This window comes from Sorex fumeus, unplaced genomic scaffold (assembly GCF_029834395.1).
Source record: "Sorex fumeus unplaced genomic scaffold, SorFum_2.1 ptg000063l, whole genome shotgun sequence".
Taxonomy (NCBI): domain Eukaryota; kingdom Metazoa; phylum Chordata; class Mammalia; order Eulipotyphla; family Soricidae; genus Sorex; species Sorex fumeus.
In genome coordinates, this window is record NW_026606120.1 from 33,535,602 (window position 1) to 33,556,130 (window position 20,529).

The 20,529-nt window shown below is 38.9% G+C and overlaps 1 protein-coding gene across 1 annotated transcript in view; it reads left to right on the forward strand.

The window, feature by feature from the left end:
• ERCC6L2 (ERCC excision repair 6 like 2) overlaps nt 1–20,529 on the forward strand; it is a 115,506-nt gene that overhangs the window by 38,889 nt on the left and 56,088 nt on the right. Inside the window, exons 4-9 of the mRNA XM_056126478.1 lie at nt 4,084–4,277; nt 7,401–7,562; nt 8,694–8,901; nt 10,983–11,123; nt 12,139–12,252; nt 15,537–15,656. Of these exons, the coding sequence (XP_055982453.1) occupies nt 4,084–4,277; nt 7,401–7,562; nt 8,694–8,901; nt 10,983–11,123; nt 12,139–12,252; nt 15,537–15,656 (939 nt within the window). The remainder of the gene's footprint in view (nt 1–4,083; nt 4,278–7,400; nt 7,563–8,693; nt 8,902–10,982; nt 11,124–12,138; nt 12,253–15,536; nt 15,657–20,529) is intronic.

The window sequence follows — 20,529 nt, forward strand, 5'->3', positions numbered from 1 at the left end:
GCGGGTAGGGCGTTCGCCTTACACGCGGCCAACATAACATGGCTGACCCGAGTTCGATTCCTCCGCCCCTCTCGGAGAGCCCGGCAAGCTACCGAGAGTATTCGATATGCCAAACACAGTAACAACAAAGTCTCCAATGGAGACATTACTGGGCCCGCTCGAGCTCGAGCAAATATAAAATTATAGATTTCTGAGAAATCTGACCTTACAGGTTAACAGAGTCTGATTAGGCGGAAAAGGTGATAGACCTGTTTGGGAAGAGAGCATAGAGAATAGTTTACAGCTAAACATGATGTAATGGAAGTGCCTCAGGAGCAATGTGATAAACCTAAGCTCCTGTGGCAAGGGAATCAGGACATACCAATGTTATCCTGAAATGTTTAGGGCTATATTCCAATAAACACAGAGGAATAGATGTGCTTCAGGAGAACTGTGATGGATATCACCTGAAAAACCTAAACTCTGTGGCAGAGGAGAAAGCACAAACCGTTGTTATCCTACACATACTGTTTATCATGGAGTTTGTAGTGGATGTCGTTCCTACTAACTCTGAGAGTTCCCTTTTCACTGGAATTCCTGCTAACATTGGTTGTTTCTGGTCTTTGTGATATGCACCATTTTAACTGGTGTGAGATAACAACATTGTCATTTTGTTAAGCATTTTTCTCATAATAAGTTATGATGCACTTTTTCTTGTGTCTGATGGCCATCCATATTCTTTGAGGAAATTTTTTTGTTCTTGTTGATGAGCTTTATACATACATATTCAAGATACATATGGATATATATTCAAGATATATATATGTATTGAATATTCGACTTCTCACATTGATGATATGCAAATATTTTCTTCCATTCTGTAGAGTCTTTATTACTTTAGATGTAGTTTTTCAGTGCAAAAACCTTTTTTGTTTGTTGTCATCCCATTTATTTGTTTCAGTTTCTTTCAATCAAAACTTCATTGAGGTTTCATGATTTATGATAGTATTTTTTTTTTTATCGAGTCACTGTGAGATACAGTTGCAAGCTTTCATGTTTGAGTTACAGTCATACAATGATCAAACACCCATCCGTCCACCAGTGCATATTCCCTACCACCAATCTCCCCAGTATAGCCCTCCTTCCCCACCCTCCCCATGCCTCCATGACAGACAGTTTCCCCCCATACTCTTTCTCTACTTTTGGGCATTATGGTTTGCAATACAGATGCTGAGAGGTTATCCTTCTGAATGTGGTCGCATGTGCTCTTCAGCTCTGGGAATGTTGTAGCAATGATGTCTTTGACAGTTTCTTCTTCCTCAGGGGTTTCTTCCTGTCCCTCTGGGACTCCAATAATTCTTATGTTATTCCTCTTGGCTTCATCCCAGTCTTCTCTTGGCATCTATTCGTGGACTGAGTCTATTTTCCATTTTCTGCTCTTTTCTGGAGAGTCTCTGCACTTCATCTTCGAGCTCACAGATTCTGTTCTCAGCAGCTGTTACTCTGAGTTTTTCAATTCACCTACCAGGTTTTTTGGATCTGTCATTTCATCTGTAACCTTGTTTGCATTTTCCACATTTCTACTTTCAAATCCTTTCGTATTTTTTTGGCGGTGCATTCCATTGCTTCTTTTAGCTCCCTATGCATCCTCAGTGGCTCCCTTCTAAATTCCTTGACAGAGAGGTTGTCTAGCGCTTCATTACTGGTTGGGTCTTCTGGGCTAGTCTCTTCACTAAGCTTGGTGGGCTTCTGTGTTGCTTTACCATTGTGACCTGTGCAATTTAGACCTTCACACCCACTGTTACTATTGTGTTTTTGCTGTAATATTGATTGAGGTGGGGCTAATGACTTATTGGCCTAACGTGTTTCTGGTGAGCAAGCTGCCCTGGTGAAAGTTCCATGTAAGAGGATAACTTATGGTTCTTATGGGATATGGAGAGGGAGAATAAATCGCAGCTGCATTAGTGGCCAGGACTCTGGGAAGGACCCCTGGATACCAAGCGGATACCTGGATGGGAGGAGGAATGTCTCCTGGAACATTACTGCTGTTGTTGTGGTCTGTCTGAGATCCCCTCCCCCACAGTTCTAGGATAAAAACCGGCTGTGCATGGGTCTGCCCAGCCCTGTGGCTCCGGGAAGGACCCCTGGATAGATTTATGATCGTATTAACACTTACTTCCAGGGCTTACATTGCCGTAGTGCCAAATACGCCACCAGGATGTCAGTATTCTTCCACTACTTTCCCCAGGTTTCTTTTTTGGCCCTTCCCTGTTGGCTTTTTCAGCAATTTTGGCAGCACCTGAAGATTGTTTTCTTTAAACACTATTTCCCATCTTTGTTTCTTTTTATTCCTCATATGAGTGAGAATATGTCGTATTTATTTTTTCCTCTTGACCCATTTTACTTAGCTTGTTGCCTTCCAGTTTCATTCAAGTTGCAGAAAACTGAAAGATTTTGTTTTTTCTTACAGCTGAGTTCTACTCTATCATATACATATACCATAATTTCTTTATCCATTCATCTGTTATTGGGCACTTGGATTATTTCCAGATCTTGACTACAAAAAAACATAGTTGTGCATCTTTAATCATTTTTGTTTACAGGGGCTGGAGCGATAGCACAATGGGTAGGGCATTTGCCTTACACGTAGCCGGTCTGGCCGACCCAGGTTCGATTCCTCTGCCCCTCTCGGAGAGCCCGGCAAGCTACCGAGATTATCTCACTTGCACGGCAAAGCCTGGAATGCTACCCATGACGTATTCGATATGCCAAACACAGTAACAACAAGTCTCATGATAGAGATGTTACTGGGCCCGCTCTAGCAAATCAGTGAACAATGGGAGGACAGTGCTACAGTGCTATACTACAGAGAAGCAAAGAAAATGAGGGAGAGAATAAGAAGAGATGGATGGGGGGTAATGGGAAGTGTCAGGGGCCTTGAGCACATTGGTGTAGAGGTATAGTATATGGATGTATCTAAACCGCAGAGCCAGTAACACTGTAAGGATGAGATCCAAACATTAAGAACCAAACTTTCAATTCTCTTCTGTCATTTTAATTGAGCTATTGGAATTTGCTATGTGGTAAATTATACTTTTTATTGTATGTCATTTTAATGACACACCCTGTGCATTAACAGTGCCTGCTTTCCTCCACCAGTGTCCCAAGGCCCCTCTTAGCTACCCCTGCACCCTCTCCCCACAATTTCTGACTCAGTTCTATAGGCAAAATATCCATTTCTCATGATTTGGCCTATTGTTGTTCCCTTACTCTTTCCTTATATCTCACACATAGAGATATTAAAAATGTATAGACCTTAAAAACAGTTTATTGTGGAGGTAATGGTACCTACACATATAGATGAATAAAGCTAAACTGAAATTTCACAAAAATTATAAACCAATGATAATATTTTTTTAAATTGTAGGTTTATGTACATATAAATTTAAAAAATAGTGTGAATAATTCTATGCTAATACATTAAAATTACATGAAATAGGTAAATCCCAGGAATATACAATATACAGAGTGAGAAGAGAATTAAGAAAGTGTTATGGGAAGCCTATAAAAATATAATGTGTATTATCCTTAAATGGGAATGTTGGCTTTTTGTCAGAAAATACTATATATTTTGTATATTATATATATGATATATACTACAGATAATGCTTAAGTATTTGCATTAATAAGTTAAAAATGGGCCCCCCATGATCAGCTCTCCGGCACAGTCATGGCTCCAGAGGCAAGAGGACTTAATCCAGAGCCCAGCATCTTGCAGCAGAAAAGTGAATGGACTATACATTAAACTACGGTGCCATTCCTCCCCGGGAGGGAAAGGGTATCTCTCCCTTCTGCCTCCCCTCCGCCCCCCCACCCCCCGGCAGCATGGTGACTGCCGCCTCAGAGCTTATCAGCATAGCCATGGCAGAGGCACAAAAATCAGTCTCTTAATTATCTGGCTCTTGGCAGAAATCCTTCCAGACTTAATTAGTAAAATATCAGAAATCCAAAATCGCGTGGCCGCTATTGTGGCCGAGCAACATCATTTGATTGGAGTTCTCTTTTATTTACAAAATATATTGAAATGAATTTTTCTTCTTTCAGATATTCTTGATAGTTGCTCCCCTTTCAGTCCTTTACAATTGGAGAGATGAATTGGACACCTGGGGATATTTCAGAGTTGTTCTTTTACATGGTAACAAAAAAGACCATGAGTTGATTCGAATAAAGCAGAGGAAATGTGAAATTGCTCTAACAACTTATGAAACACTGCGGTTGTGTCTGGATGAACTGAACAGGTAACAATTTTTTGTATCAGTTACATACATGAACGCTTATATATTAATTATAAAATCTCTTAACTGTTTATTAGCATTATTTACTTAGTTCGGAATTATTAAACTAGTTGATTATGATTAACTTCATGTTGTTGCTTTTGTTTGTTTACTGGGGGCCACAGCCTGCAGTGCTCAGGAATTATTGCTGGTTCTTTGTGCAGGGATCATTCTTGATGGGACGTGGGGGACCATATGAGATGCGGGGGACCTAACCTGGGTAGGCCACATGGAAAGCAAGCATCCTTCCCACTATGCTATCACTCTCATCCCCTTAACTTCTGTGTAATCACCAAGTGAGTAGGAACCCCGAAGCTCTCTCTCACCACCTGTGTTCTGTGGTCTCATGCCATTCCCCACCCATGACAGCCAATGCCGTTGGTGAATGAAGGAGGAAACAAGGACCAGGCTGGTTGGTGATCAATTGCCTGCTTCAGTCTCCCTAAGCTGCTCATTGGAGTTTCCTGTGTCCCTTGCTCATCTCTCCACACTCTGACTTGCCGCCTTGGACTCTTTCTAGTCTCTCTCCAACTCCCAGCATTGGGGATAGCAACCAGACCCAGGTCAGATAGTAAAATCAGCATACGGAAGCCCTCCACTCAAGGGCAAAATACCACCTACGGTGTGCTTCTCCTTTCCTTAGTCCAACAGTCATTTAATTGACATCTTAATTAACATCTTAATTCTACTTCTTAATATTAGTTATTTTGTATGGACACAGTAAGAGCTACATTAAGCTTATAGGATGGCTCTCCTGGGGGCATCTCGCTATAGGTCTCAGACTATAATGCTCAGGCCAGATTAATCTTTCCTAACCCTACCAGGGTCCTAATCTAGTTGTTACTTTTTGGATCATGATAGCATTTGTCCATGACCATGCTCTTATAGTTAATTATTATGGGACTTTGGCCAGGCCCATTTTGATGCCAGGGTAGCTCACATCTTACTCTGGGTCTATCCAGTTCCTCATTGGGACCCTGCCTTTAGAGTGCTAGGAAGTAAGGGCAACTGACGCTTAATTTGAGAGAACAGATGCCCAGGACTGTTTTTGTTTTGTTTTGTTTTGTTTTTGTTTTGGAGTCAGTTAACTCTTAAGTTGCAAAAGCATATCATTAACTGTCTTCCTGTGTCTATACAAAAAGGACATTGCTCTGAATTAACTATGCAAAGGACATTGGGAGAAGAGAAAAGCAATATTTACAAGTTAACAGAGTCTGATTAGGAGAAAAAGGTGATTGACTGGTTGGGGAAGCAGAGCACAAAGAAAGAGGTTACAAATAAACACCGAGGAATGGGAACACTGTGATGGGAGTAGCCCAGTAAGCCTAAGCTCCCTGTGGCAAAGCAGAAAAGGACAAACCAATGTTATTCTAAAAATTTCCTTTAATAAAAAAAAAGACCTGTGTCAGGTTTTTCATTTTCTTACTCTATTTCTTCTGTACTACTCTCTCTATAAAGTTCTTTATAAGGAATAATATGACTCATTTTAATCTCATGTAAAATCTGTTTTTCAGACTTGAGTATAAATTTCATGAATGATTTTAGTTATGGAGTTTGTTGTAAATGTATTTATTTATTTTGTTTTGGGGGCCATACCTGGCAGTGCTCAGGGTTTTCTCCTGGTTCTGCATTCAGGAATCATTCTTGGTAGTGATCTGGGGAACTTCTATATTAGAAGTTCTGAAAGATTCTTTGAGAATTTTGCCTTTATCAGGGCTACTGGAGTGCCCCTAGGTGTTTTCTATAGGTTTCTAATGTAATCCCAAAAATGATCAGATGGGTATTTTGTAAAGTATATACTGTATTTATAGACTGATGACTACCAGATTGAATATAGTTATACTAATTAGGGTATATTTCATTAAGACATACTTGAGTAAAAATGTGTTTGCTTCAAATTCCTAAGCTCATAAACCTAAGTATACACCTCGAACTTCAACTTCTAGCTTCTAAAGCTGTATATGTTTTTCATCTTTCACTCATCATATTTTTTAACCACTCCTTTGGTCCATTTGCAAAACTGGGATATTTTTTTAACAGATGTAAGAGTATTACAAAATCCTACATGGTAAAACTTCATTCTCAGGAAACTACTCCCACCCACCCACTCCTTCCTCTAGTTGCAAGCTGTAAGTCCTCAGGTCACATAGCTTAGTGACAGAGGTTCCTGGGAACTCCCTTTGGATTTGATCATTTGCTGGAACAGCTCTCAGGATTGAGTGAAATATGCTGACTAGCTTATTAGAGAATATGCTAAAAGTACAGAGAGCCTAATGATGAGGTGTTGCCCGGGTGGGTTGTAGCAGAATCTGTAATGTAGAACTTTTATTTCTGCTGTAGGGTTGGACAGGAGCACCCTTTTGGTATATGGATGTGTTCACACCATATTTTTTCAGATCCACAGGTAATTGACAAGAAAAGTCTATTCTACAGTTGTTAGGTGTACTTTTCTATAATTATCAGGAAAGTCATATTGTGATTTTTAAAGGAATGATTATTAACTGCGTTTCCAACCTGTCCTCTCTGGAGAATGGGAGTGCAGACAAAGTTAAATTTCAGTTAACTCATTGCTTAGACTTTCTGCTGCCCCCTTTTATCTTTGTATACATCTCTGGGCTTGAATTAATCTTCATTAATTTCCCTGACACATGTACTAAGATTACTCATTTCTTCATTGGCCTTTCATCTGGCCATGGGAATGCTTAAGTAACAATGGATTTTACTTTTATTTAGCAGACAGATGTATGATACATTTTTTAAAAGTTTATACTGATAGTTTTTTATTCTGATTTAACACTACAAGTTTTAATCTTATTTTGTATTTGTTTCCTTTTTTGTAAACTTTAAAGTTCCTTTATTGTCATTCTAGTAATATTTTGTGATGTTGTCTACTATCTTTAAACACCTTTAAGCAACCTCTGTATCCTTGTGTTTACATAAACTTTTATATGACAGATTAGTTTTTAATTCCATGGCATCATCAGTGTAAAGAGAAATAAAAGCTTGAAGATTTCAAAAGCAAAAATTACATAGACTAAGAAAGGGAGATTTTCTTCACTTTCTCTCATTTTTTTCCTTAATACGTAGTTTGAAATGGTCTGCTGTCATTGTGGATGAAGCTCACAGAATCAAAAATCCAAAGGCCAGGGTGACAGAAGTTATGAAAGCTTTAAAATGTAAAGTTCGTATTGGCCTTACTGGAACCATTCTTCAGAATAACATGAAGGAACTGTGGTGTGTGATGGACTGGTGAGTGAAAACTCTTTTGAAAAATTTTATAAAAATTTTATAGTAATGAAATATTATTCCTTATATTCAGTACATTCAATAATGTTATGTTATTTGCTAGTTATTAATTTCTCTCTTTTTCTCTGTCACATCTCTTTTTTTTTAAGACTTACAAACTTCCGTGCTTGTGTTTCAGTCACATCTTTTAAGTTTCAATGAACACTACCTTGCTTTACCAAAAACAAAACAAAAAATAAGATAAGGGGCCAGAGCAATATTACAGTGGGTAGGGTACTTGCCTTGCGACCAGATTTGATCCCTGGCACTATATAATGTCCTCCTAGCCTGCCAGGAGTGATTCCTGAGCTCAGAGCCAGGGGTAAGCCCTGAGCACTGCTGGGTACCTCCCCCACCCCAAAAGACAAGTACATGGAAGGAAGATAGCAAAGGTGGGCAGACACTGACTCTAGGCTACAGGCTTCCTGCATATTTCTCTCCTTCCCTGAACTCTGAAATGAACAGTTCGGGAAAGGGGAGAAATAGATGGTGAAAAGAAGGAGAAAGTGTTCTGAAGGTAAAATAGTGTCAAGGGCCCTGAACACAGTGGTGGTATGAGCGCAGGCTTATTTATACGTGTAAACCACAGAGCTTACGCTACTGTAAGCGAACTACAGTAGACTTTGAAACGTGCCAGTACAGGAGAGAAGCTGTGTGGCAGGAGGAGTTTGAGAAAGGATAACTGGAGCATTGGTGAAAGGAAGTTGTGGTGGTGGAATTGGTGTTAGCACAGTATATTCCCGGAACCCTGTTATTAACACCTTTGTGAATCACGGTACCTAAATTTTTAAAAATGTAGTTTTAAAAAAACAATTCAGTTTATTTATGGAAGCATCTGATCCCATACTATGTGGAGTAGAGAGTTTCATGAAAACCCATTTCTATATAATATTCCTGGTTCCAGAAGTGTATATCTTGGCTGAGTTACAAATCCCATGGTATAATTAAGTTTACTGAAATTGTAAGAAGGAACATTCTGTTTTCTTGGCTTTTGTTATTGTTGACATTAATAGGTATTATAGAAACAAAGAGAATTTAGTCTTATTTTTACATAATTTTATAGAGCCCTAACATTAGTTTTCTGCCTTTATAAAGGGCTGTGCCAGGACTTTTAGGCAGCAGAGTACATTTCAAGAAGCAGTTTTCTGATCCAGTAGAACATGGTCAGAGGCATACAGCAACAAAAAGAGAATTAGCTACTGGCCGGGAGGCCATGCAGAGGCTGGCGGAGAAGATGTCTGGGTGGTTTCTCAGGCGCACAAAAGCTCTCATCAAGGATCAGTTACCTAAGAAGGAAGACCGGGTGAGACCTGCTTTGGGGTGTTGTTGATTTCTTGTTATTTTATAACCCTAAAAATTTTCTTCTGTAGTATATAATTTCTATGGTATTCTATAAATGTTGTGTTTTGTCTTGTAGTTGGTGTGGGAAAAATGTACATGAAAAGTTTAAAAAACATTAAATTGAGCTCAGTAATTCCCTTATTAACTTTGTTGACATGTTAACTAACAAGTTTGTTGTTCATTTACTTTTACACTTTTAGAGGATTTTTTTTGCTGTATTTCTTTCTCAATGAAGTATGGTCTCACTTATATGTGGAATCTTTAAAAAGATATTAGAAACAAGTAGTAGCAGGGTGGTTGCCAGAGACCTGGGTTAAGGGAGGTGTAGAGATGTTGGCTAAAAATTACAGACTTACACAGAACTTCCAGTGGGTTCATAGACGCCACAGGCAAGTGTCAAATCTATTTTTTTGTATACTTGAAAGCTCATATGAAAGTAGATCTTAATTGTTCTCATCACAAAACAACTGATCAAGTGAGGTGATGATGTGTTGACCATTTTACATGTTGTGTTAATTATTTCATCATTTCATAGGTGTCAATATCAGTTTAAGTACCATAAACTTACATAATTTCGTGAATTATGTATCAGTAAATATGCAGGAAAAAATTCAAAATTTCTTCATACTTCATTGACCATCATCTTCAATATTCTCTCTTGTTTTCTTGATGAGTCGAGTGCTGCCCCCAAGCAGTTTTGTTTGGGTTCCCTTGGGCCACTCTCAGCAGTGCTTCAGCCAGCGAGGCCACAGGTTCACACTGCAGGGAAGCGGTGCTGCTCTCCCTCAGACTGCTGAGTGGACGGGTTTCCCCCTGATGCTGTTTGTGGAGTGGAGGGAATGGTGGCGTGCCGTGCCAGAGATTGAAACTGGGGTCTCTGTGCATGCAAGACTTTATGCTCCTGACCTCTGAACTGTCGTCCTCACCCCTTTTATTCTTAGATACATGAATTAGCATCAAGGTGTAGATAGTAGCCTATGTGTACCAGTACTGCTTTATATAGACATCCCTTTATTTGCTTGGATGTGCATATTTCTCATTTTTAGTACCATGTACACATACTTATTTTGCCTTTTTTTTCTCCAAGTAAGAGTCATTTGTAAAAGCCCTATCATAGTTATATTTAGTTTTCTGACCCTAATTATATATCTAGGAGAAATTTACCAGTTTCCAGAGCAGAAATATGTTCCGGAAATTAAAAGTTAAAGTGTGGATTCAATCAGCCTAATCAGTGGCTGAATAAATAGCAGTACTCCTACATAAAAATAAAAATTAAAAAAATAGGGTTAAAATGTGTTCCCTGTAACTTATTGACCATTGTTCTATGTATCTTTTTCTTTTTTTTTTTTTGCAGTTGGAGACAAAATAACAATTTATTGCTTTTGATCATTTGACTTCCCATTAATCATCGATTTGCTCGAGCGGGCACCAGTAACGTCTCCATTTGTCCCCGTCATGTGCTAGTGTAGTGTATTGCTTTTGTTTAATCAATATTTAATAACGTTAGAGATTTATAGCAAGATATTAAATAAAAATACTTCATTTTCAGCAACATTGAATTTTTAGAAATTCCCAGTCTCCCAAGTATTAGTATTATTTTTTAAGAATAAAGTTTTCCAGTGACTTTTTTCTATTAAAATCAAAAATAATTTTTAAATAAAATGCATTTTCTTAGTGGTATTATTCAAGGGAAAATTATCTTCTTGTCCTTACCTAATCTTTTTATTAAGCTAGACATTAATCATTTGCAATCATTTTTTTGTATGATGGTCAATACAAAGCCCTGAGAAGATTCACAATATATTGAGAAATACATATGGAAATGACAATTGTTTTTCTTACACTTTGCACTTTTGCCAATGAGAAACGATTTATTTGAAAATGAAGTTATTATTTGTGTAGTTTAGGAGAGGGTAGTGACAAGGAACATAGGAGAACTGGCAGTGATGCTGTGCCTAGAAGACATGTCAGTGAGAGTGAGTTTTCACTTGTTGGATCTGTGAAGTCTAATGTGCATTGTGGTGACTGTTGCTCCTTTGGCAGATGGTGTACTGTTCTCTGACAGAGTTTCAGAAAGCTGTCTATCAGGCAGTGTTAGACACCGAAGATGTAATTTTGATACTAAAGTCCTCTGAGCCTTGTCCTTGCAGCAGTGGCCGAAAAAGGCGAAATTGTTGTTATAAGGCAAGTATGGCACTAGTACATCTTGACTTTTTTGCTTTTGATAATGTGGTTCTTAATTTTAGTACCAGAGCAAGTTATTAGGCAAAATGGCTTTTCCTTAGACAAATTTTAATTTCTAAATCCTTGACTTAAGAAGCCCTAAATTAATAAGGAATCATCTTCAAAAATATTATTATAATAGCAAATGGTAATCAGCAGAATACAGTTTACAAATATCTTTTTTTAAAAAAAAAAAACAGTTTTTGAATGTAGTTTCTATCTTCTATCCTCAACATTTACAGAGACATTTACTGCTATCAGCTTGAAGTTTTATTTCATTTTCAGGGAGTTTCTCATTATTCCCTAACACTAAAATTACTTTCTCTTTGATAGCATACTTAAAATAATTATTCTAATATGAGATATAGTGTTTATTAGTAGAAACTGTCTTAGCACAGTAAAATAACTTAGAAACAAGTAATTGTAGTTCTAAAAACCTATTTTAAATCTTTTAAATTTAATTTAATTTTAGTTTTACCTTTTTTTTTACTTCTTTATTCATGTAATTATCAAGTCATGCAGACATAAAAAGAGGGGGTGTAAATAAATATTTATCCAGATAGTATTTATGCTGTTTATTTTGTTGGTTCTTACCACTTTATTCCTTTGTAATAGTGTTGGTTTCCTAGGAAACCTTGGAGTGTAAATGAAATGACAGAGTGAAGAAGTCTGTATAACCTAGTGATTGTTGCCTTAGTATTTTACCAGACACGTCTTTAAAAAACAGTGTATCTGTCTCTGTATCAAGAAGATAAATACTTTCTAAAGGACTTTCTCCCCATTTCATTAAAATATCACTAAATTATGATTCAACAAAAGCATGATTCCATGGTCATGATTCACACATATTTTATAAACAGATTTTTGCAGAATTTATTATGCCTATTGTAGCCCCAAAATGAATATTGTTGATATTACATAGCCATGTTAGACTTGTACTTGTTTTTATGTTCTGTATTTTTTTTTCTGATTGCAGACCAATTCAGATGGCGAAGCAATAAAAACCTTGTACTTCAGTTATCTTGCAGTCCTTCAAAAGGTGGCAAACCACGTCTCTTTGCTGCAGGCTGCTGGTGCTTCCAGACAGCAGGTTTGGATTGGATTTGTTGACTCTTTGTGTCTTTGGTACAGATACTTCGTAGCTGCTGTGCAGTGCTATTTTTGCATGAAATTTCAGAGAACACTGACTTGCTTGATGTTTTTTCAAAGAAATATATGAACTTAAGTTTTTAATCTAACAGAAATGTTAAGGTTAAATGAAAATATTAGCTCTGTATGTTTTTGCTGATGCTCATATTTTATTTAACCCCCCCGTGACAGACTTGCTTGGCTAGATAATGGACGAGGCTTTTTAAAGTCTTATTTCAGAACACATCATAAAAGGACCTTTTGATGAGCTTTTTAAGGAATTTACATTTTCCTTTTGTTTTATTATCTTAATGCTGTTTAAAAGTTAATTCTAACATTTGAATTCTTGTTACTGTTCTTTTATGCTGCTGTTTTTACTAGGGAGTGTTATATTTTTGTTTTAGAAAAAAAAATTTTTTGAGAGGTTTACTTAGTTCTCATTTAATCAATTTTCACCTGGACCCATTATTTACAACTTAACATAGACGTCAAGTCCAAATGCTGGGACGCTGGCATAGGTAATGGTAATCATTACATGCCAAGACATGTATAATTATCAGCAATTATCTTTCCCTTATAGTACTGAAGTCACTGGAAATTTGTCACATGCTATCAGGGTTATTTCTTTCTCGACTGCACTTTTGGAATCCCACTTTTGCAACCCCAAATCAACCTTGTCCAAGCAAAACTTTATTGTTTGAAGGGAGTTTGTTCTGAATTTGGGAATTATTATTAGGGGATGGAGTCATCCAGTATGAATTTTACTATGATTCCTAAAGCTTGAGGGGAATATTGTAGGCCTCCCCAAATTCCTTACATACATAAGGCTTCTCTCCAGTATGAGTATTCATATGCTTATTAAAGACTGAATCTTGAGTGAAGGCCTTTCCACATACCTCACATTTATAAGGTTTCTCTCTAGTGTGAATTCTACTATGTACAGTAAGATATGAGGATGTGCTAAAGGTCTTCCCACACTCCTGACATACAAAGGGCTTCTCTCCCGAATGAGTTCTCCTATGTACAGTGAGTGCTGAGGAGGAGCTAAAGGCCTTCTCACGCTCCTGACACACATAAGGCTTCTCTCCAGTATGAGTTCTCAAATGCTCAGTAAGGACTGATTGGTGAGTGAAAGCCTTTCCACAAACTTTATACTTATTAGGTTTCTCTCCAATGTGAATTCTCCTATGTACAGTAAGTTGTGAGGATGTGCAAAAGGCCTTCCCACATTCCTGACATACATGAGGCTTCTCTCCAGTATGAGTATTCATATGTTTCTTAAGGCCTATCAATTGAGTGAAGGACTGTCCACATACCTTACATTTATAAGATTTCTCTTCAGTGTGAATTCTCCTATGTATAGTAAGAATAGAGGATCTGCTAAAGGTCTTGCCACACTCCTGACATAAAAAAGGCTTCTCTCTTGTGGGCTCTCATATGTACAGTGAACACTGAGGATTTGTGAAAGGCCTTCCCACACTCCTGACACACATAAGGTTTCTCTCTGTTATGACTTCTCATATACTCTTAAGGGCTGACTGTTGAGTGAAGGCCTTTCCACAAACCTTACATTTATGAGGTTTCTCTCCAGTGTGAATTCTATGTACAGTAAGATGGGAAGATCTGCTAAAGACCTTCCCACACTCCTGACGGACACAAGCCTTCCATCCATGATGAATTTTCATGGCATCCGAAATGTTTGAGGGATAGTCAAAGGCCTTCCCACATTCCTTAAAGATACAGTGTTTCTCTCCAGTGTGATTTCTCTTCGGCCTAGAAAGGCTTGAACAGTGAGAGAAAACCTTCCCACAGTCCTGACATGAATACGCTTTCTCACCAGAATGAGTTCCTGTGACAAGAAAGATTTGAGTAGCAAGTGAAGGCCTTCCCACAGTCCTGAGAAGAACAAGTTTTTGTTCCCATACGAATTTCCCTGTGGACATTTAAGTTGTGAGGACAGAATAAAGGCCTGTCCACATTGCTAACACATGAAGTGTTTCTGCAGTAGGAACAGAACAGTATGAACTATGTATATTATACATTTTGAGTGGGAAGTGAAGCCTTAGAGTCCATACACATAATTTTTCTCTCCAGTTTGGATCTTTGGTCTGTCACACTGGGATGATGCCTGACTCAAAGTGTGTCCTGGATTCTGACAATCCTGGGGACTCTGACCACTGTGTGTCTCTAAGGGGATGTCAAAGTGCATAGAACTCAGAAAGGCTCACCCACATTCCTTACTCATGGGCAGGTCCAATCCCTGGTGTCTATCCTGGTGGGACTGTCAGCATGAGAGATACTCCCTATAAACAGTGTGCTCCTCTCCTACAGTCCAGGGGCTGCCCTCTTGTTCGTGTGTGTTTGGGGGGGGGGGGGATTGTGTCCAAAAGCTGAGGACAGCAGACTGAAAGAAGCTTATCCTAGGGGAGGGCTTCTTCAGAGTAAGGTCGCTGTCTTTATTCTGATCACCCTCAGAAGACATCCCACCTGTCTGGGCATCCCCCTGGGGCTGAGGGTACAATGGCTCACTCGAAACTTTATCACAGTGTGCAGGATCAGAGACATTCCACCCGGGGTGGCTCTTCCCAACCTACTCATATCTGGTGACCCAATTCCCAAATCAAATCGCTGCAGTGAAAACCCCTGAAGCTGCTATTTAACTTACGCACACACACCTCTCCTCCCTGAGCTCAGGGCTCCTTGTTCCAGCCAGGAGATCACTGCAGGTTTCAACCCAGAAACCCCGATGGCCCACAGGTCCTGGTAGGTCTCGAGCATTACGCCTCTGTAGAGTTTCTCTGAGTGACATGCAGGCACGTCAACTCCTCTGGGGAGAAGCTAATGGCTACATTGGCGAAGGTAATTGCATCCTGGGGACAGTGTGTCAGATGGTGCATTACCATTGTCTGCAGCTTCTATAATTCCCAAGGATTAGCAGGAGGCTCCCTGGAAACACCAGAACAGAAGGGGGAACCTCTGGTCTCCTTACACTCCAACAAGAGCAGCTGACAGGAGATTCCCTTGTTTTAGAAATTTTTAAAAAAGTAATTGTCTCACTGTTCATCAGAGCTGTCATTGCATGAGTAATATTAAGGTTTTCTAAATTATAAATATGACTTTAAAAAGGGAATGTTTTCAAAGTAATGTATTTCCTCTAAGTGGACTTTTTCATAAGAAATTTCAAAGCATATAGAGGTTTAAATGCGTTAAGTAAAAGTCTCTTTTCTTCTAATTGTTCCCCTTAAGGAAACACTTATCAAAAGGATCTGTGACCAGGTGTTTTCTAGATTCCCAGATTTTATGCAGAAAAGCAAAGATGCAGCCTTTGAAACACTTTCTGACCCAAAATACAGTGGAAAAATGAAGGTAAGTTCTCTTAAGTAATATGCACACAGGATGTCATAAAAACTGTATTCTAATGGGGAGTGGTGAGAGAGTGCAGCTGTATATGGTGTATGTATCAAAAAGCCTAAAAATTTTAAACATTGGAGGGGATCTGATGAAAAAGAAACCCTCAATCACTGCAGGTGGGAATGTCACCTGACCAAGCCTCTCCGGAAAACAATATGGATATTTCTCAGAAAAGTAAGACTGTAACTGTCATTTGACCCATCTATCATCTAGGTATCTGTTCCTAAAACACAAAAGCATTAAGTTGAAGAGATTACGCATACCTATAATGCAACTCCTAGTACAATGTGGAAGCAAACCAAATGCCCAACACCTGGTGGATAGATAGAAACCTCTGAACACATATACACAGTGGAATGTTCTGTGCAGCCCCTAGGACAGAAAGCCATGCCACTCACAACAAGTGGGAATTGGAGGGTCTCATGCTGAGAAACGTAACCCAGAGGCAGAGGAACAAATGGAGAATGTCATCTTTGGTATATAGAATATCAGTAGATAATAAACCTCCACTGCTAAGACAGACCTGAGAGTGCCAGATTTGGGGTGAGAGAGAAGGGCAAGGGTAGGTGACGTGAAGCAAGGCGGCAGCATAGGTGAGGGTGTCAAGCACATGGTGGTGTTGAGGGAGTTTTGTACTAAACATTTTGTACCAAAACCATAAAGTTCAGTTAACAAATAATAGGAGGGATGGGAGAGAAGGAATGTTCAAGCGAAGGTGACAAAGGGTGACACTCATAGGCATTTTGGTGGTAGGTGTGTGCAATAACTTCGTATATCAATTTAAAAACTTTTTACACTATTGCAACCTATGACCTATAGGTATTAATATAATTATATATTAATATAATAGGTATTAATATAATACCTGTAGCACCGTAGCACTGTCCTCCCATTGTTCATCGATTTGCTCGAGCAGGCACCAGTAATGTCTTCATTGTGATTTTGGCATATCGAATACATCACAAGGAGCTTGCTAGGCTCTGCCGTGCGGGCAGGATATTCTCGGTAGCTTGCTGGGCTCTCCAAGAGGGATGGAGGAATCAAACCTGGGTCGGCTGTGTGCAAAGCAATTGCCCTACCCACTGTGCTATTGCTCCAGCCCTATTTAGCACTGTAGCACTGTCCTCCCGTTGCTCATCGATTTGCTTGAGCAGGCACCGTTAACATGTCCATTGTGAGACTTGTTACTATTTTTGGCATATCGAATACATCATGGGGAGCTTGTCAGGCTCTGCTGTGTGTCTCAAAATCTAGAGCTTTGCTTACCTAGGGATACTCTTGGTAGTTTGCCGGGCTTGAGGTAGAGGAATTGAACCTGGGTCGACCACGTGCAAGGCAAACGCCCTATCCACTGTGCTATTGCTCCAGCCCTATTTAAATATATTTAAATTATATTTAAATTTAATTATATTTAAATAATATAATATAAATAAAAAAATTAAAACCAGTCCACACTTAACAGAGATCATATATATTTGTATATTAGCAATATTAGCATCTGCTGGGGCTGGAGCCATAGCACAGCGGTAGGGCGTTTGCCTTGCACGCAGCCAACATGGCTGACCCGAGTTCAATTCCTCTGCCCCTCTCGGAGAGCCCAGCAAGCTACCGAGAGTATCTCGCCCGCACAGCAGAGCCTGGCAAGCTCCCTGTGACGTATTCGATATGCCAGACACAGTAACAACAAAGTCTCCAATGGAGACGTTACTGGGCCCACTCGAGCAAATCGATGATCAACAGGAGGACCTTTACTTTTTTACTTTAGCATCTGCTGTGTGAAATCAAAATCTAGAGCTTTGCCTACCTAAAAAAGTTCGTTTACTGCATTTCTTCATGACTTTGTTTTAATTTTCCCTTGAGGGGCTGTAACTTCCAGTAAATACCTTCCTATGTTTTTCTTGAATAGTATATTTTCATTATTCAAATATATTCAGTATTTTCGTTCAATAACAATTGTTTGTAAAGTTTTTCTTTATACTCACTAACAGTTTAGGAAATAATCTTATACCTAAATACAGAGTTTTGTTTCTTTGTACAGATTCAGTAAAACTGGTGTCTGTCCATTTTAAGTCATGTATTCTTTTTTAACATTTATTTGTGTTTTTCTGGTGTCATGATACATTTATTTTATCATCTTAAATTTTCTTTCTTATTTTTCCTTTTTTCTGGGGAAGACTACCAAGCCACTGTCTGAGGAGATGGGGGAGGGAGTAGAAGGAAAGAGGAATCTTGCCGTTGCTGAAATCCTGACCAGGATCATATTCATTTTTGTAGATCTGAGTGAATGAGTTGAGGAAAGCTAGATCCAGGTCTTTCAAGTTACAAACGCCTCCAAAATTGGTTCCTTTATTTTGGAATGTCAAGAGGTAGACTGTCTCTTTCTTTGGGAGACAAGTGACTGATAAAACATAGGTCTTAGTTGTAAAGGTTCTCACCTATATTGATTGCACTATCATTTGAAGTTTTGTTAGTAATCCTAGTTTTAATATTGTTTTTCTTGTTATTCATATGTCTTTTTCAAAAGATACATGTGAAGATCTTAAATCAAAAAAGGAATCACATTTTTTTATTGTAAGATACTCGACCACCCAAACTTACATTAGGCACAATACCATTCCATCAAAATGAATTACTTTGCAGTATATCCTTGACTTTTAATCGTTAATATTTTTAAAAACAAAAAAAGGGGGAAAAGATAAATTAGAGAAAATATTTGTAAAATCAATAGAAGATTTGTATCTTAAAAAGAACCCTTAAAATTCAACAATAAGAAAATAATCCAGGGCCAGAGCAATAGCACAGGGAGTAGGGTGTGTGTCTTGCACAGGCCACCGAGGTTCAATCACTGGCATCCCATATGGTCCCCAGATCGCCACCGTGATTAATTCCTGATCTCAGAGCCAAGAGTAACCCCTGAATACCATTGGATGTGGCTCAAAAACAAAAAACAAACAAAAAAAGTAATCCACTTTCAAATGAGCCAAAGACAGACAGATGCCTTACCAAATAAGCTATTTAAATTGCCAGATAAACATTTAAAAAGTTGCTCAGCCTCTTGTCATTAAGGAAATGAAAATTTAGCTAATGAAATATGGCTCCATGTTAATTAGAATGACCGAACCCGAAGCTTTGACAGTATCAAATGCTAGTGAAGAGGTAGACCAGTAGGTACAGTCTTTCATTGTTGGTGGCAGTGAAAAATAGAACAGCCATTTTGGAAGAGTTGCAGTTTGTCACAAACCTAAATGTACTATTACCATCTTCTCCAGCCATCACATCCTTGGTATTTATCCAAATGAATTAAACTTTATGTCATTATAATGATTATCCAAACTTGGGAGCAACTAAAATGTCCTTCCAGAGTTTACTCTGGTATATCCAGATGATGTCAGTGGATCCCACGGGTGGCTCATATGAAGTGGGGAGGAGGAAGTGTCGGTCACTTTCTCACTTTCTTCCTGCCACCCGGGACCCAGGCTTACTGGGTTCTTGTCTCACCTCACAGAAAGGAATTTCAGGAGCAGACAAGCAGTGAAGTTACAGTTTTTATTTGGAGGTTTTGAAGGGAAGGAGGAAGAGAAAGTTGGATAGAGTGGAGAGGAACGTGCCCAACAGAGAGCCTGGTCTTCTCCAAGGGTGGAGAGAGCCTCTACACACATTCCAGCATTAGACATGAAAGTACACATCTCAAGGCAGGGAGATGCGGGCAACACATGTACTCAGGCACCACATGTGCCTGGCCTCATGGGCACAAGTAGCACATGGGCTCCGGCAGCATATGTGCCCTTCCTTTGTTCAAGGTGGCTTTTATAGAGTATCTCTATGGGATGTCTTGTTCTGGAGTTTTCTTTGGGCTGAATCACTAAAGTTAATCAGAATAAGGAAGAGGTCTGAGGGTATTCGAGGAATTTCCTTCATGAGTAGGTGTCCAATCTCAGGGTATATTGCCGGTGAGGGTCTTATGGGCCTTAGTTCCTGTTTTCTGCAAGGTTGGCTTTCACAACTTCAGAGCTATTTCTTCCTAGGAAATCTACTGCCATCGCCTGGGGAGGGAGCCTCTCTATCTTCCCGTCTACCTCACAGACAGTAGAATATTACTTAACAGCATAAGGAAAATAGCTTTTAGACTATGAAAAGACAAGGGAGCAGATACTGTAAGTACATATACCAAGAAGCAAGTTTGATTCCAATTCTAAAAACATTTTAATTTTGTTGTTGTTTTGTTTTGATTTGGGGCAATGCCTGGCAGTGTTCCTGGCTTACTACCAGCTCTTACTGGCTCTGCTCAGGAATCTCTCCTGCAGATGCTCCAGGGACCATATGTGGTGCCAGGGACCTACTGGGGATTAGCCCAAACACTTAAATCCCTGTACTTTTTATGTACCATTTCAGAAACGACAAAGCTGTAGGGAAAGAAAAACAATTGCTGATCAACAGAAGCTTGTGGAAAGATAAGAATAATTAGAACAAGGAATTTGGGGGCTGTGAAATTTATGTAATACTGTGAGGGTAGGTCCATGTCATAATACATTTTGTTAAAATCTTTAGAAATGATTAGTTAGTAAGAAGGGCAGTATGGAGGAGAGTGCTGGTGTGAGGCACGGAGGAAGCCTGTGGAATTCCCTGTTTATTTTGCTCAGTTCTTCTGTAATCTATGCTGTGGGATTTTTAAATCTTTCTAAATTGCTGTCCTAATTTTAGCATTAAATTTAAATTTCTAAAACATTTAAATAATAAATTATGAAGTTCTGATGCACCTTTATTTGTATTAGTGTTTTATTAGTCAGCAAAACTAATGCAAATGAAGCTTAATTCATTTTTTCTCTAA